At 46.4% G+C, this 15,683-nt stretch overlaps 1 protein-coding gene across 1 annotated transcript in view; it reads left to right on the forward strand.

Annotated features, from left to right (window-relative positions):
* The window catches only part of LOC310800023 (uncharacterized protein), a gene marked incomplete at both ends in the record, with an annotated part of 172,320 nt that overhangs the window by 144,705 nt on the left and 11,932 nt on the right, over positions 1-15,683 (forward strand). The window contains one exon of the mRNA XM_083662620.1: positions 11,670-11,843. Coding sequence (XP_083518746.1) covers positions 11,670-11,843 — 174 coding nt within the window. The remainder of the gene's footprint in view (positions 1-11,669; positions 11,844-15,683) is intronic.

Below are 15,683 nucleotides of genomic sequence, written 5' to 3' on the forward strand. Positions count from 1 at the left end.
TTCATCTGTCATTTATGTGATTAATTAGGTAGTTAATTCTGAACAATGCTGTTCATGCTACATACCAAATTAACCGGCTGAATCTTGCGCATCGAACTATGTCTTCCTTTTTCAGATCAGATCAACACAGCAGAAGTTATCGCTGTCTTTGTACAAAGACAAAGACAACATTTCAGATTATTTGGCTTTTTCAAATGGCTTTTTATAATGGCTTTTTGGAAATCCGCCTGGGTATCTCCCTACAAAAACCAGTGCCAAATACTCATGTTTTGGTATTTTTTCATCTTCTTTGAGTTGGGATGTGGTAAGGCCTGTGGCTATGTCTCCATTGGGTTTCTAGCCATAAATACAACAACCACAGGTAACTGTTTACACTCTAAAAGTGTTTTTTATTGTAGGCGAGAATCAACCACTGTGTTTGAGCTGGTGTTACTCAGGGTCAGTAACACATAGTCATTCTGACACTTGGAACATAAACTTCAAAGTCTTACCTTTCAGAAAAGGTCAGGCAGTTGTCTGTAACCCTAGCGGTTCAGCCACAGTAAGCATTTTATTTTGGGTATGTCGTTTTCACCATTTTCTTCAGAAATAGGTGGTTTCGTCTGCGGGTCTTATAGACGTAAATGGCTCGCGCTGCGCTGCACTGAAAACCATCAGCTTTCTATGTTGGAGTCCAGTATGTTTTGTGCAAGGACGTCTCTCAGTGTGTTGCTGTTAACTGCCCATTTCGTGGTTTTCTTTTTGTTGATCTCGTCTTTTTCCTCTTCGACTTGATTTGTATCAGTGATAGAGGCAGCGGGCGCTCTCCCAGAGCGCCTGGCTGCTGCTTGTTGCAAGTTGTAAACAGAGGGTTTGACAGTTGACAGCTGAGAGCCCGGCTTCTGTCAGCTGACCAGAACTAAAATTTCAGATTTCTAAATAGCCGTTATTTTAATAAACTGAGCACTCAGGGCTAATCTAAATAGTTACTTTGACCGGCTCAATTTTTTTTCTAACCTTATAAAAGTGCCATATTAAGCGTTAACGGTGGTATAGAGCTCAAACGGCTCTGTCGTGATCCTGGCGCATTGATAGGAACGGTGAACAGACCATTTAGCTAGGTGTGCATTATCACTGTACATTATCACAAATTAATGGACACCTTGCAGCCAATCAGAATCGAGTATTCACCCAGACCATGGTATAAATATATATATCTGTGTGTGTGTGTGTGTGTGTGTGTGTGTGTGTGTGTATGTATGTATATATATATATATATATTGTTTAGAGGGAATTTTCGAATATGATTTTGGGCCAATTTTGACAGCCCTTTTGAAGCAGGGCAGGATGAAGCAATTGCAGCATCTCTGTTTGCCTTTGTCACAATGTCACTGTGGCCGACACACAAGCATACGCTCACACACACAGAGGAACACATGCTTTCTATGAGTGGTGTGTGTGTGTGTGTGTGTGTGTGTGTGTGTGTGTGTGTGTGTGTCTGCGTGTGTGCCTCAGCGTGTGGTGCGTGTTACGTGGCTCACCACTTAGATGAGATCATCGGTATGTTAATAGAGCCAACATCAGAGTGAGATAGAGAGACTACTTCACATGACAGCCAGCCGAGCATCAGTCAACATACTCTCTCTCTCTCTCTCTCTCTCTCTCTCTCTCTCTCACTCTCTCTCCTCTTTCCTCTTGTCTCTGTTGCTTAATAATACTAATAGTGACATTATTACTAATAATGTTTTTTTTATTCACACATTCACTCTTAATAGCTGTCTAATCAGCTCAATCAGCCTTTCCTGGATGAATAAAGGTTAAGTAAGGAAGGAAACTTACACATTTCATTTCACATACAGTGATCTCAGTGTTTCCTCTAGGATTTTCTTTTCGTAGCGGGGGGAAGGGGTTCGTACCTGGTCGTGCGTGCGTAATACACCGGTCGTCGGAGAAATGACAGATTTACTTTTCTATAACAGTATGTGCTTTGCACCATTTATTTCTCTATCAAAGTACTGATATTTATTGTTATTTATTGTAATGTTTGTTTGTAGCTTCTGTAACTTTGTGGTGCTGTTTTTATGCCAAAAGCTTTATCCAAGCAGTAATTCTCAGTAATTTACTTAAAAAAATGCTTTTAAATAAGCCGTTTGATAAAACTATTTATAAACCTATTAATAAATGCTTATAAATGAGCCATTTAAATTAAATTGATTAAATTGACAAATGGAAGAATGATGAATTAATGCTGATTTGCAAAATGCAATTTAAAATGTGCCTTTTTTAATCCATTTTCATATTCTTGCTTATTCATTTTCATGTTATTTGTCTTTTGCATAATTCATTTTCGCCTTTACTTTACCATTGGACAACTGTTTTACTTAAAGTCCCTGGAAACCAGAAATATTTTATTATTATTTAGCATTTTGAGTTCATCACATCACAGGAATCTATGTTAATAAGCCACCAGCCAAATTTGAACGATGATGAACTTCGCAAAGTATATAAATTTAGGTTTGACAGTCATGCCAAAAGTCATGAGAATCAATTATATTTTAGAGTGTATTTTCTCCCGCGGACTGTGTGGGCGTGTCCCGTGTGTGGGCGTGTCCCGTGTGTGTGCGTGCGTGCGAGACTACAGGTCTCCGAGAGAGAGAGAGAGAGCGCGAGAGAGAGGGGGGAGGGAAACGGAGAAAGAGAGAGAGAGAGAGAGAGAGAGAGAAGCATAGCGCTCGGCACACAGAGTGGGAGGGAGAGACAGACACTGAGGGAGCGCTGTCACTGGGGGCAAAGAACGGACAAAAGGAGAAGGGCGAGTTGCGCGCGTGTACAAAGGTTATATAGAGCTTATGACGTCATAAGCTCCTGCATTTTAGCACCTCGCGCACTGCTCTCTTCAATGAGGAAGTACCTTGTAGAATCTTGTAGAAAAGTGTAGATTTTAAGGCTTTGGGTTGAAAGTAATGTATAATAATTTCTGGGACACATAATTACTAACATAAGACCCTAAATCAGAGTCAACCTGTTTGACTCTGATGAAGACGCAGTAGGCGTTGAAACGTTAGTCATTGAATAAAGCAATTTTCCAGTGAATCGTGTGCTCCAGGATCCTCTTTGGTTTGTCCATTGAACTTTTGTCATAATACTGTCCTGTCCTGAGAGCACCGACCTCCTTTTGCGGAGGGGCTGACGCGCAAGAGACTCCTTTTGTACCCTAAATAACATAGTTAGAACGTTTTTGTGGATTTTGGTTTCCAGAGACTTTAAAGCACAAGCACAATTGTGCCACGTTACAGGTTAATTAAGTAGGCTACTAACTTGCACCATTTAAATAAATAATTTGCTATATAGACTACATGATGTCACGTGTTTCTAATTTCTACACCATACAGGTGTTAAAAAAATATGTGTGTGTTCAGGGACGCATGAAGCTCAGCGTTTGGGGACCACTGATTAAGAATAATAGTAAATACAATGTTACGGTTCGCACTTGGCAGCATAGATATAGCCTCGTCAGCTTAGATATGATGAAATGTTTATTTAAATTTTCTTTGGCTGTTTGTCAATTGATCTGTGGTCTGCTTGTATAGAGGGCGCCTTTTGTCTATACGGGGCTGCCGTACATGTCCATATATGGCTCTTCCGTCTCTGCGGTCTAGAGCTCAGTCTGGTCCACACAGAAGATGGCCGCTGCAGCCGCAACGCAGTGTGTCGTAGTTTATGTCTTGTTTTGGAGTGGTTATACTTCCTCGTCTTTTTGTCCCATGTTCATGGGGCTGGCTGAATATGTGAGGGTGTAATGAAGCCCTCACGCATCCAGCCATCGGAGCTGGCCGGGTGTTCGGGACGCTCCTGGAGGCCGCATCAGCTAAAGCTAACAGGTGAGAGGCCTGCACTCAATCATCAGCTAAAGCTAACAGGTGAGAGGCCTGCACTCAATCATCAGCTAAAGCTAACAGGTGAGAGGCCTGCACTCAATCCATAAACAGCCTGTTCATTGTTTTCTTTTCTCATGATATCAGACCATATGCCAATCAACCCCTAGACACGATAGAATACGAACCTGAATTGGATAATGAGAATATGACTGGGCGCCGGTCCGTAACAACATCAAAACTATAAAATAATATACAAATTATGCTGAATTATGCTGTGACCAAAAAAGTTAAACAAATCAAAGCTATCTTATATTTTATTTAGATTCTTTAACATAGCCGCCCTGACTTTATGACATTTTTCATGACATTTCATATTATTTTGAAGCAGTTGGGGCCAGGGGGGGGGGGGGTGGCTGCTAAATGTATATTACAGAAAGCTTGGATCTTGAGAAGAGGGTGCCTCTCCACAGCATTTGAATCAGCATCTAGACAGTGTTTGAAGGGGTGGCTGTCAAGAAGGTGCGTGCGTGCGTGCTGCCTGTCAGAAACAGATGGGCTGATATTATGAGATGGATGTAGAGAGAGAGAGGTTAGGCTATTCTCTGCTTTTTTCATTTACTGTCCCCTGTCCTTCTCTCCATCCCACCTCACTATCTCTCCATCCTTATGAAGTGCCAATTGTTATAAATCACCATGACATAAAAATATGAAATGACATGGATTCTGCAAACTGTCTACTTTTCTCATCCTCTCCCATTTCTCTCTTCCTTTCCTCCTCTCCTCTGTACGTACTGTACCTCTATACGTCTCCTCTCTCTCTCTTTCCCTCCATCTTCTTTTCCCCACCCGCCTCCTCTTGACCTCTTCCCTCCTGTAAGTTGATTTATTTTCGTGTTCCTGCGTTGTTTGTTTCTGTTCAGGACATCTCAAAGTGTCTTTACAGTAAGCACACATGGTTAATATGTTTGAGAGCAAGGCTTGATCATAGTGGTCATAAATTGAAGTTCAAATTTAAAAAAATACTTTAGCTTTTAGTAAGCACATCAACCGATTTACGGTAATTGAATAGTAGCACAGCAATAGCCTTGACCAGCCCTTCCAGACAGAGGCTGAACGCACAGTGTTCTGCCTGCTCACTCACACGGTTTCCTTGGATAAGAGCTTGGATGTGACATACACGTACACACTTTTTAAGAGTGCGCTGTAGCTTTAAAAAGATTTACATGGTGTCTGTCGTCACTCTCTTTCCTTCACCACCTCCCTGCCTGCCACTCCTCTCCCCCCTCATCCTCTCCTTCCCTTCTCCACCTCCCTGCCTGCCACTCCTCTCCTCCCTCATCCTCTCTTTCCCTTCACCTCCCTGCCTGCCACTCCTCTCCTCCCTCATCCTCTCTTTCCCTTCACCTCCCTGCCTGCCACTCCTCTCCTCCCTCATCCTCTCTTTCCCTTCTCCACCTCCCTGCCTGCCACTCCTCTCCTCCCTCATCCTCTCTTTCCCTTCTCCACCTCCCTGCCTGCCACTCCTCTCCTCCCTCATCCTCTCTTTCCCTTCTCCACCTCCCTACCTGCCACTCCTCTCCTCCCCCATCCTCTCTTTCCCTTCTCCACCTCCCTGCCTGCCACTCCTCTCCTCCCCATCCTCTCTTTCCCTTCTCCACCTCCCTGCCTGCCACTCCTCTCCTCCCCATCCTCTCTTTCCCTTCTCCACCTCCCTGCCTGCCCACTCCTCTCCTCCCTCACCCTCTCTTTCCCTTCTCCACCTCCCTGCCTGCCACTCCTCTCCTCCCTCACCCTCTCTTTCCCTTCTCCACCTCCCTGCCTGCCACTCCTCACCTCCCTTATCCTCTCTTTCCCTTCTCCACCTCCCTGCCTGCCACTCCTCTCCTCCCCCATCCTCTCTTTCCCTTCTCCACCTCCCTGCCTGCCCACTCCTCTCCTCCCTCACCCTCTCTTTCCCTTCTCCACCTCCCTGCCTGCCACTCCTCTCCTCCCTCATCCTCTCTTTCCCTTCTCCACCTCCCTGCCTGCCACTCCTCTCCTCCCTCATCCTCTCTTTCCCTTCTCCACCTCCCTGCCTGCCCACTCCTCTCCTCCCTCACCCTCTCTTTCCCTTCTCCACCTCCCTGCCTGCCACTCCTCTCCTCCCTCACCCTCTCTTTCCCTTCTCCACCTCCCTGCCTGCCACTCCTCTCCTCCCTCATCCTCTCTTTCCCTTCTCCACCTCCCTGCCTGCCACTCCTCTCCTCCCTCATCCTCTCTTTCCCTTCTCCACCTCCCTGCCTGCCACTCCTCTCCTCCCCCATCCTCTCTTTCCCTTCTCCACCTCCCTGCCTGCCACTCCTCTCCTCCCTCATCCTCTCTTTCCCTTCTCCACCTCCCTGTCTGCCACTCCTCTCCTCCCTCATCCTCTCTTTACCTTCACCATCTCCATGCCTGCCACTCCTCTCCTCCCTCATCCTCTCTTTCCCTTCTCCACCTCCCTGTCTGCCACTCCTCTCCTCCCTCATCCTCTCTTTACCTTCTCCACCTCCCTGCCTGCCACTCCTCTCCTCCCTCATCCTCTCTTTCCCTTCTCCACCTCCCTGCCTGCCACTCCTCTCCTCCCTCATCCTCTTTCCCTTCTCCACCTCCCTGCCTGCCACTCCTCTCCTCCCTCATCCTCTCTTTACCTTCACCATCTCCATGCCTGCCACTCCTCTCCTCCCTCATCCTCTCTTTCCCTTCTCCACCTCCCTGCCTGCCACTCCTCTCCTCCCTCATCCTCTCTTTACCTTCTCCACCTCCCTGTCTGCCACTCCTCTCCTCCCTCATCCTCTCTTTACCTTCTCCACCTCCCTGTCTGCCACTCCTCTCCTCCCTCATCCTCTCTTTCCCTTCTCCACCTCCCTGCCTGCCCACTCCTCTCCTCCCTCATCCTCTCTTTCCCTTCTCCACCTCCCTGCCTGCCACTCCTCACCTCCCTCATCCTCTCTTTCCCTTCTCCACCTCCCTGCCTGCCACTCCTCTCCTCCCTCATCCTCTCTTTCCCTTCTCCACCTCCCTGCCTGCCACTCCTCTCCTCCCTCATCCTCTCTTTCCCTTCTCCACCTCCCTGCCTGCCACTCTTCTCCCTCATCCTCTTTCTCTTCACCACCTCCCTGCCTGTCACTCCTCTTCCGCTCCTTTCGCTCCCTCTGTTGTTGTCCTCCTCCCTCCTCCATTGCCTGAGAGTGAAAACCACAATATTCCCCCAATAAATTGACCAGAATCTTGCTGGCATTGGTGCAGAGAGAGATGTTTTCCCACATACATATTACTGACAACAGTACCTCACATTCAGTGCTACAGGATATATTGTAGACAGTAGACTTGAAGTATCACTCCTCTCTTTACGCTCTCTCTCTTTTCACTCTTTCGCCTTATCGGCTAGCTTTCCTGGTTTTACATTCATTACTGTCAGCCTGTAGTCAGCTCAGAGACACACTGCTGTGTGCGTGAGCTGTGTGTGTGTGTGTGTGGGGGCATGCGCGTGCATTTTCATCCGCCCTACTCTCTGCACCCTTATCCTCTGCTTCTTTCTTTCTCTTCCATCCTCTCCTGCCTCTCTCTAATCTCTGAATGAATGAATACACACGATGCAGTGTTCAGCACTGGCAGTCTAGCTGCTCTTCTCTGTACGTGTGTCTGACTCTGTCTGTCATAGTGCTCTCAAAGGAATCTCTTGCAGACTGTATGTGTGCGTGCGCGTGTGTGTATTATTTATACTCGTGTGTGAATGTGCCTGCAGCTCCAGTGTGAGTCACTGATCCAGTAGAGCTGACTGCAGTGCTTCTATTGTTTGACAACACGGCTCATTTCAATGCTTTACTCCTTAGCTCTTCTGTTTGTGTGTACATGCAGCCGTGTGTGTGTGTGTTTGTTTGTGTTCTAGCACTTCTGTCCTATTGTGAATCAGTGACCTATCACTTAGTCAAATTAACTTTGTGCACTCCATTTGATTTTACGTTTTAATTTTATATTTTTTTAACACGTTCACTGCCATTGACGAGATATCTCGCCTTACAGAATCCAACGGTTCACTGCCAATGACGAGATATCTCGGCTTAAAATTTTTTTTTTTTTTTTGACGGTGGGACATCGATCAAAGCCTTTTACGTCTCCTATACCAATATTGGAGGTATTGAATGTGTATAATCTATTTTACCGACCAACTAAGTGGCGACAGTGCACTCCAGACAGAGAGAAAGCCGAGCAAAAACAGCCGCGGGAGGAAGCCATTCTCAAGGAAATGGCTTGGCGAAAACGCTTTAGATTTCACACACACACACACACACACACACACGCGCGCGCGCGCACACACACACACTCGAGTACCTTTGAGCATAAATAAGACCAGAATCGCAAAAGCTTCATCAAAGCTCTCAACCGACACCCCAAGAAACGAACGAGCCCGTTTTACAGTAATCCAGACTCGCCCGAGAGCGGCCGCGCCGCCAGCAGCAGCAGCACAGACGAGCAGCAGCAGCAGCAGCAGAGCGGAGTACGCCTCAAGATTGGAAGAAGGGGATCGCGAAGGAATTTCTCTCCCGTGTCTAACCCCCCCCCCTCGCCTCTCCTCTCCTCTTCCCCGCTCCTGCGATTCCCCTCTCTTTTTTTGGGATCTGTGAGGCAACAGAAACTCGCCTGTGACAAAACACTGCAAAGCCACCAGAGACACACCTACGGACTGGAGGGAGGAGTTTGGAGACACACACACACACACACACACACACACACACAATACAGTATACAGACTTGCCCAAGGGCACCCATAATCACAGGCACGTGAGGTGGTTCTAAAAATCCATTTATCTCAAAACTCTCTGAAAATCTCTGAAACCATGCTGTACTCAACGGCTAATATCTACATAACTACTAACTCTACAAACTAACTCTTTTAGACAGAGAAAGCACACATTCTATTAGTACTTTTGTGAACTTTGTGTTCACAAAGTCCAAGCAGAAAAGAATCCTCGGCTCTTGTAAAATGAGCCAGAATCCTCAAAAAAACCCTCTGGCAGAAGCTAACTACAGTATTGAAAAACGGCTGGCAGTGAATGTGTTAAGATATAACTGATTTTTGTACTTTTTCAATCTTATCATTTTGTAATGTTTGTGTTGAATTTTAAATTAATATATCATTGATCTTGTAAGGAAAATTCCCCACCACCAGCAGCAGCAGCAGCAGCAGCAGCAGCAGCAGCCGGCATGAAGAAAACACAAAAGCAACTAGAAGGTCTACATTTCCTAACGAAAATGTAATTGTGCTTGCTGTCCTCGCCATGCACCGCCTGGCTTGCAAGGTCCCTGCCCATGCAATTAGGGGGACTAATGCTGCCTTCCAGACACCTGGGACGTGGGTGTTTCCCAGTGGAAAAGTCCCAGTCCCCACCTTCAACACAGTATTTCTCCTATAGGCTCAGAGTACATCCGTCCACACCTGTACCAAGTTTGGTTAGCATCGGACGATCTTTGTGAAATAGGCCCCACCCACCAAACTTTGGAAGTCGATTATATCGCAACGGTGCATTTTTTTTCAAAACTTCCAAATCAGTCTTGTGCAGGACAGTCCCCACATGATGTGTGCGTTGGTTTGGTGAAGATTGGACAAAATTTCAAGGAGAAATGGCAAAAAAAACGGTTTTGGACAAAATGCAAAATGGCGGAAAATTTAGTCAGACGGAAATGGGCGTGGCCTAGTTGAGTAGATGCGGGAGGACCCAAGGATTCCAGGGAAAAAAGAATTTTGATGATAAACACTACGGTTCAAAAGTTATGGACCAAAAGGTAAGGAGGGCTGTTATAGCGCCACCATCTGGTCAATTGGTGCAATTTTTTCGGGGATAGTAAAAGACACCTCAGTGCACCTCCCTACCAAGTTTGGTAGCTGTAGGTGTTATGGTTTCTGAATGACAGCTAATTTACTGCAAGATTTTGCAAGATTTTTCCAAACCCCATGCAAGTCAATGGGAAACAAAATGGCGCTTAATGGCGAATTGCGGCCAAACCGCTTTCACAAACCCTTAGAAAAGTCATACCACACCTGTCCTCAATAAGCCGGTCATTTTGAGGTCTGGCATGTCTATGTGGCGCAAAAATTGTGGGCGTTGTTACGCGGCTAACTTTTTTGGCAGATATAAGAATAGGAATAATAAGTATGTGGGACTTTAAGATTGTGCCTTGCTTGTCAGCAAGCACAATAATTACATTGTAATGAAAAGAAATGGGTCTAAAGTGAGCAAAAAGGACTGGTAGTAGTGTCTGCAGCTGGCGAAAAGCATTTCTCAAAGTGTTCAGTGGAGCTTCTACTTAGTATGACTGAAAACGCTTTCACAGGCCCCGAATATACTACAAAGAGAGGATGCTTCATAATGTGAGTTTTCATCCTGCCCAACACAACATCATTACATCCCTACTGGTCCTCATACTGTATCACACTGTGGGCAAGGCAACCCCAATGACAACAGACAGACTTAGTTTGAGTAATGTCCTCCTTTAATAAAAAATGGAAAGTGAGACAGGGTAAGGGAGAAACGAGAGAAAGCTCTGATGCGGTTCAATCCCAGGAGAGTGGGGGCACACGTGTGGCGAAGAGGTCCCTGACCTCATAGAATCCATATCGACCATCACCCCAACTGTTTCCCTTCCCTGAGGAGACTTCCTGGTCATTGGTCAGCAGAGGATATTTGGTTGTTGGACAAATCGCCTGACTCGTAGATGTTGACATTCGTTGGCCATAGGTTGCCCGTCAAGCATGATAAAGGTCCGGCCTTCCCAAATCCCGCTCACCAACTGGAGACATGCATTGGTAAGCGCCCCCGTCTTCGCCCGGGAATCACCGTTAGGACGTGACATAATTTCATTTGTTTCTGGGAATACGTACTTAGAATACGATACATTCTCAAACCAACCCCCATTTATAGACATTCCTTGATATTATCAGCGATTATGACATCATTCTTAACGTCATAATTGCCGATGATATCATCAATGATTATGACATCATTGGCGCCGTGAAGTGTTTGTGGCTCTGATGTCATCGCCGAGAATGTCACATGACCGCTGAGGTCATCGTATCCGACCTGACCATCGTATCCGATGTATCGATGATGTCACTTCACGTTCTTCATCATTGTGAGGTCATCACTGTCGTGGCTCCCCATTGTGACTATTCGCGGTAACTCCAGGGAAAATGGCCGGCCTGATTGGCTCTGGATTGGGCCCTTTGGCGGCCTCCCCACCACGAATAAGCACCTGTCCGGGAACCTTTCTAACACATGTTTCTGGAGGGAGGACTCAATCACTCGACTGTCTCTGTCTGGACATACACAGTACCTTTTAGATGAGGGCATGTGTCCACAGTGTTTCCTGCACATGTTTTTTTTTCTCTTCTTTTTTTGAGGAGAAATAAAAGCGGATGATGATGTCACCTGCTGCTAGCTCAGTCACCAGCTGGTCAGCTCTTCTAGCAGACAATAAATACAGTGTTGTAGAACAAGCAACGGCTTACCAGATATTTACAATACATGTCCGGTATAATAATCCAATCCATACTGCCTTTAAGATTGCTGTTACAGTAACGTAATTTCAATGATTAGTATGTACTATTTCTCTACCGCCGGCCCCTTGACTTTCTCCAAATTGTTGTTGCTATGCACGATAGGGCAAACGGCCAGCGTCTCCGTCATTGCGATTGGTTGGCTGAAAAAAGCAGTTCACGTCACCCAGCTCAGAAAAAAGCTCTATGGACACATGACACAGACACATGAATGGGTTTCCCTTGTGTTGTCACAGGTCCACCAACGAGGTGAAGAACCTGCTCCAGTACCTGCCCGGCAGGAGCAGCGAGCCCAGAGAGATGCTGTTCGAGGATCGAACCCGCGCCCACGCGGATCACATCGGCCAGGGGTTCGAGCGGCAGACCACGGCCGCCGTGGGGGTGCTGAAGGCTGTACGTCTCGGAGAGAGGTAGGCTGGACCTCCAGAGACACAACATGATCCTGAGAACACACACACACACACACACATACACATACTATACTCCAGTGGTTCCCAACCACCGGGCCCCGGACCAGTGCCGGTCCGCAAAGCATTTGCTGCCTGGTCGCGAGGAAACGGCAGAGAAAAGGCAAAGAGAGAGAGGGTGTCGAGGGAGAGAGAGAGGGGGCAGAGAGAGAGAGAGAGACTATCTGTGCACAATTAACTTGGCATGGTCTGTCTGTGTGGACTGCGGAGTGGCCAGCCTGCACCTTTCCAGCTCTGCGCCCACAACACACACACACACACACACACACACGCGCGCGCGCGCGCGCGAGCTCATCAAACGACGGTGATGGCCCGCTGGCCAAAATAGATGTGTGAGTTGCAGCGAGCTTGAGAAATGGAGTTTCTCAAGGTGGGGGAGATAAAAAGAGACCTGACTAACCAGGATGACTGTGTAAAAGAAAGAAGAAAAAACGCTTTCAACTTGGCATACGACGCTTGCAAACAGTGGGCTGAAAAGTATGTTTGACGTAGCATCTCGGCATTCTGGATCAAAATCAAGGCTAAATATCATGAGATAACTTGGCCTCAAAATAGGTGAAAACGTTGCTCCTATTACCAACATGATCCACATATCTCTCCCTCCCATCACTCCTCGATGATGGATCATGCGAGGAAAATACAGGTACTTGCTGTGTGTAATATCCAACGTGAACGATGCGCTATGTGTAGTCCTGGTCCGCAGCAATGTCAATATTAAACTGGTCCACAGTCTGCTATAGACCGCAACAGGCCACACCAGGGGTGTCACAGATACGGCCCAGGGGCCAGAGCCGGCCCACCAAAGGGTCCAATCCGGCCCACAGGATGGCTTTGCAAATGGCTCATTTCCACCACATATAACAGCACAGTACAGCTCTACTCGATCTGGTATTACTCGGCTCTACTTAATATAGACACTGTTTCCATAGCAAGTTTACTTGCCTCCGCCCACACCTGGTCGTCATAGCGACTGCATATCTGCCCTCCGCCCATAGCCGAAGTAGGCTATAAGTATAACGTTAAAATTAAATCCATACACGGAACTTTTAAACTGATTATGAAATACTGGTGCCTCTAAATGACCTACAGTGTACAGTACATGGGCAAATGTGACAATCGGCCAGGAGAATGGATATCACTTTGTTGTTACTCAAACTCACATGCATGCACTGCGAGAGGACGGGAGAGGCGCTACGGGGAGAACCCCAGCGGCAACTCAACAGGCAAGACCGCGGCTTCGCCTGCGGCCTAGCGGAGCCAACTACAAAGGGCTTCCCAAGGAGCAGACTTTTTTCTCTCTCAAAACAATTGAAAACCACCGCATGTTAAAGCTGAGCAAGGAGATCGATTTTATTTCACCAGAGCCGAAGGCAGCAACACAAAAGAAATAACTTCTGGAAATAACAGAAGAGAAGGTAAGCCCCACTAAACTGGTATCCAGCATTGACAGTAGATGCCTACAGTAAACACGATTCTGCCTGACCAATCAGTCGTCTGCAGTGTTTTCACGTCACCGTATGGTACCGGGTCCACAGCCCTAGGACCTCAACAGAGCAGGGACCAAAAGCAGCACGACTCAACCCGGGCTGTCCACGTTTTTGATCGGTGGAATGAGACAAAAAAGCGAGACGAGCTGTGCGGGGCCGCGTTGATACCAGTGGTGGAAATGGGCCAAAAGTGTGTAGTGTGAAAATTTCACCGAGAAGTCCTTCAATCCAACTTTCTCAAGCTCATGATTTGACACATAAAATGTATCGTAGGTTTCAGGAGCAAGTTACAATATTAAGTAGCTTATACATGTTGTCTGTGTGCATCACTAATGCTAAACTATTTTCATTTCCTTTGAATATAGAGAAGAATTGCACAGTTGCCGTCAATTGGAATGCACAGTTACAGACAATAGATTTGATATGATAGGCCTAGGGCAGGGATGGGCAACTTTGAAGATAGAGAGGGCCACAAATGATTTTGGGGCATTTGAAGCCAGGTTTAGAGCAGTGGTTCCCAACCTTTTTTTGTCTTATGTACCCCTTGAGCTGTTTTGCCATGCCAATAGTAGCCTACCCCCTCACTCATGCCTGTTGATGATGCTCCTAAATTTGTTGTATAACTTTTAGTGTAATAATATGTGCAAGTAAATCCATACAAAATATATTTGTCACTGAACTGCTGGTGTTTGGGATTGGCCTCCTTTTTATGCCTCCGCCGGCGATAGCCAGGCCGGAGGCATTATGGATCCGGGTTGTCCGTACGATGTTTGTTAACGCGATATCTGAGGAACGCCTTGACGGAATTTCATCAAATTTGCCTCAAACATCGACTTAGACTCAAGGATGATCTGATTAGATTTTGGTGGTCAAAGGTCAAAGGTCAAGGTCACTGTGACCTCTCAAACGCCATTTTCAAGCTTGTTAACGCCATATCTCAGGAATGCCTTGACGGAATTTACTCAAACTTGTCTCAAACATCGACTTGGACTCAAGGACGAACTGATTAGATTTTGGTGGTCAAAGGTCAAAGGTCAAGGTCACTGTGACCTCTCGAACACCATTTTCAAGCTTGTTAACGCGATATCTCAGGAATGCCTTGATGGAATTGAATCAAACTTGTCTCAAACATCGACTTGGACTCAAGGATGAACTGATTAGATTTTGGTGGTCAAAGGTCAAGGTCACTGTGACCTCTCAAACGCCATTTTCCAGCTTGTTAACGCGATATCTCACGAATGCCTTGACGGAATTTCATCAAATTTGCCTCAAACATCGCCTTAGACTCAAGGATGATCTGATTATATTTTGGTGGTCAAAGGTCAAGGTGAGCTCTCGAACGCCATTTTCAAGCTTGTTAACGCGATATCTCAGGAATGCCTTGACGGAATTTAATCAAACTTGTCTCAAACATCGACTTGGACTCAAGGATGAACTGATTACATTTTGGTGGTCAAAGTTCAAGGTCACTGTGACCTCTCACACACCCAATTTCCAAGCTCTGTAACGCAACATCACAGGAGCGCCTTGACGGAATTTCTTCCAATTTGCCTCAAATGGCGATTTGGACTCCAGAATGAACTAATGGCGGAGGCATAAGTCCGCGTTGCGGTCGTTCTAGTTCCTTTTATAACCAGGCTCTCCTAAATCTGAATCTGGAGCGACCGCAACCGGACGTTTTTGAGCCATTTATCAGTCATGTAACAGTTGACACCTGTCGGGGGGAACTAGTGCATGTGCGTGCATGTGCCATTTTAACAATGGGCTTATGAAATGACTTTTGAAATTATTTTTCAGCCCATCATTTTGGAAATAAATTGTAATGCCAAATCTTTCCAAGTACCCCCTGCAAGCTGCTCAAGTACCCCTAGGGGTACAGGTATCCCTGGTTGGGAAACACTGGTTTAGAGCACTGAGATATATGAATGGAGGGAGTGTCCCTATCTCCTCCCTGTATGTTTTATTGAAGCCAAAATCCGGCCAGATCAGTGAACCAGATTCTGCGCAGTAGCTCCATTGATTTAGAACCTCTGTGGGCTCCCCGCCCATCTGAACTTTCTTATGTAGAGCTGCTGTTTCTAGAATGCGCACAGTGCGTTGTGTATTTATATACAGTCTAGCTCTCTAAATATGGCACTTTAAGTTGTAATATTTTTTGTCTCGCCAAAACTAACCAGGAAGATTCCCACTATGAGATCAGTTTATCAAAATGACGCCTGTACGAAAATCTGATTTTGGTTGTCGGAGATTTAGACCTGCTGTGCTGCTGCGCTCTCAGCGCTCTCAGCCCGGACCA

Source organism: Poromitra crassiceps (genome assembly GCF_964638095.1).
Source record: "Poromitra crassiceps genome assembly, chromosome: 2".
Lineage (NCBI taxonomy): Eukaryota > Metazoa > Chordata > Actinopteri > Beryciformes > Melamphaidae > Poromitra > Poromitra crassiceps.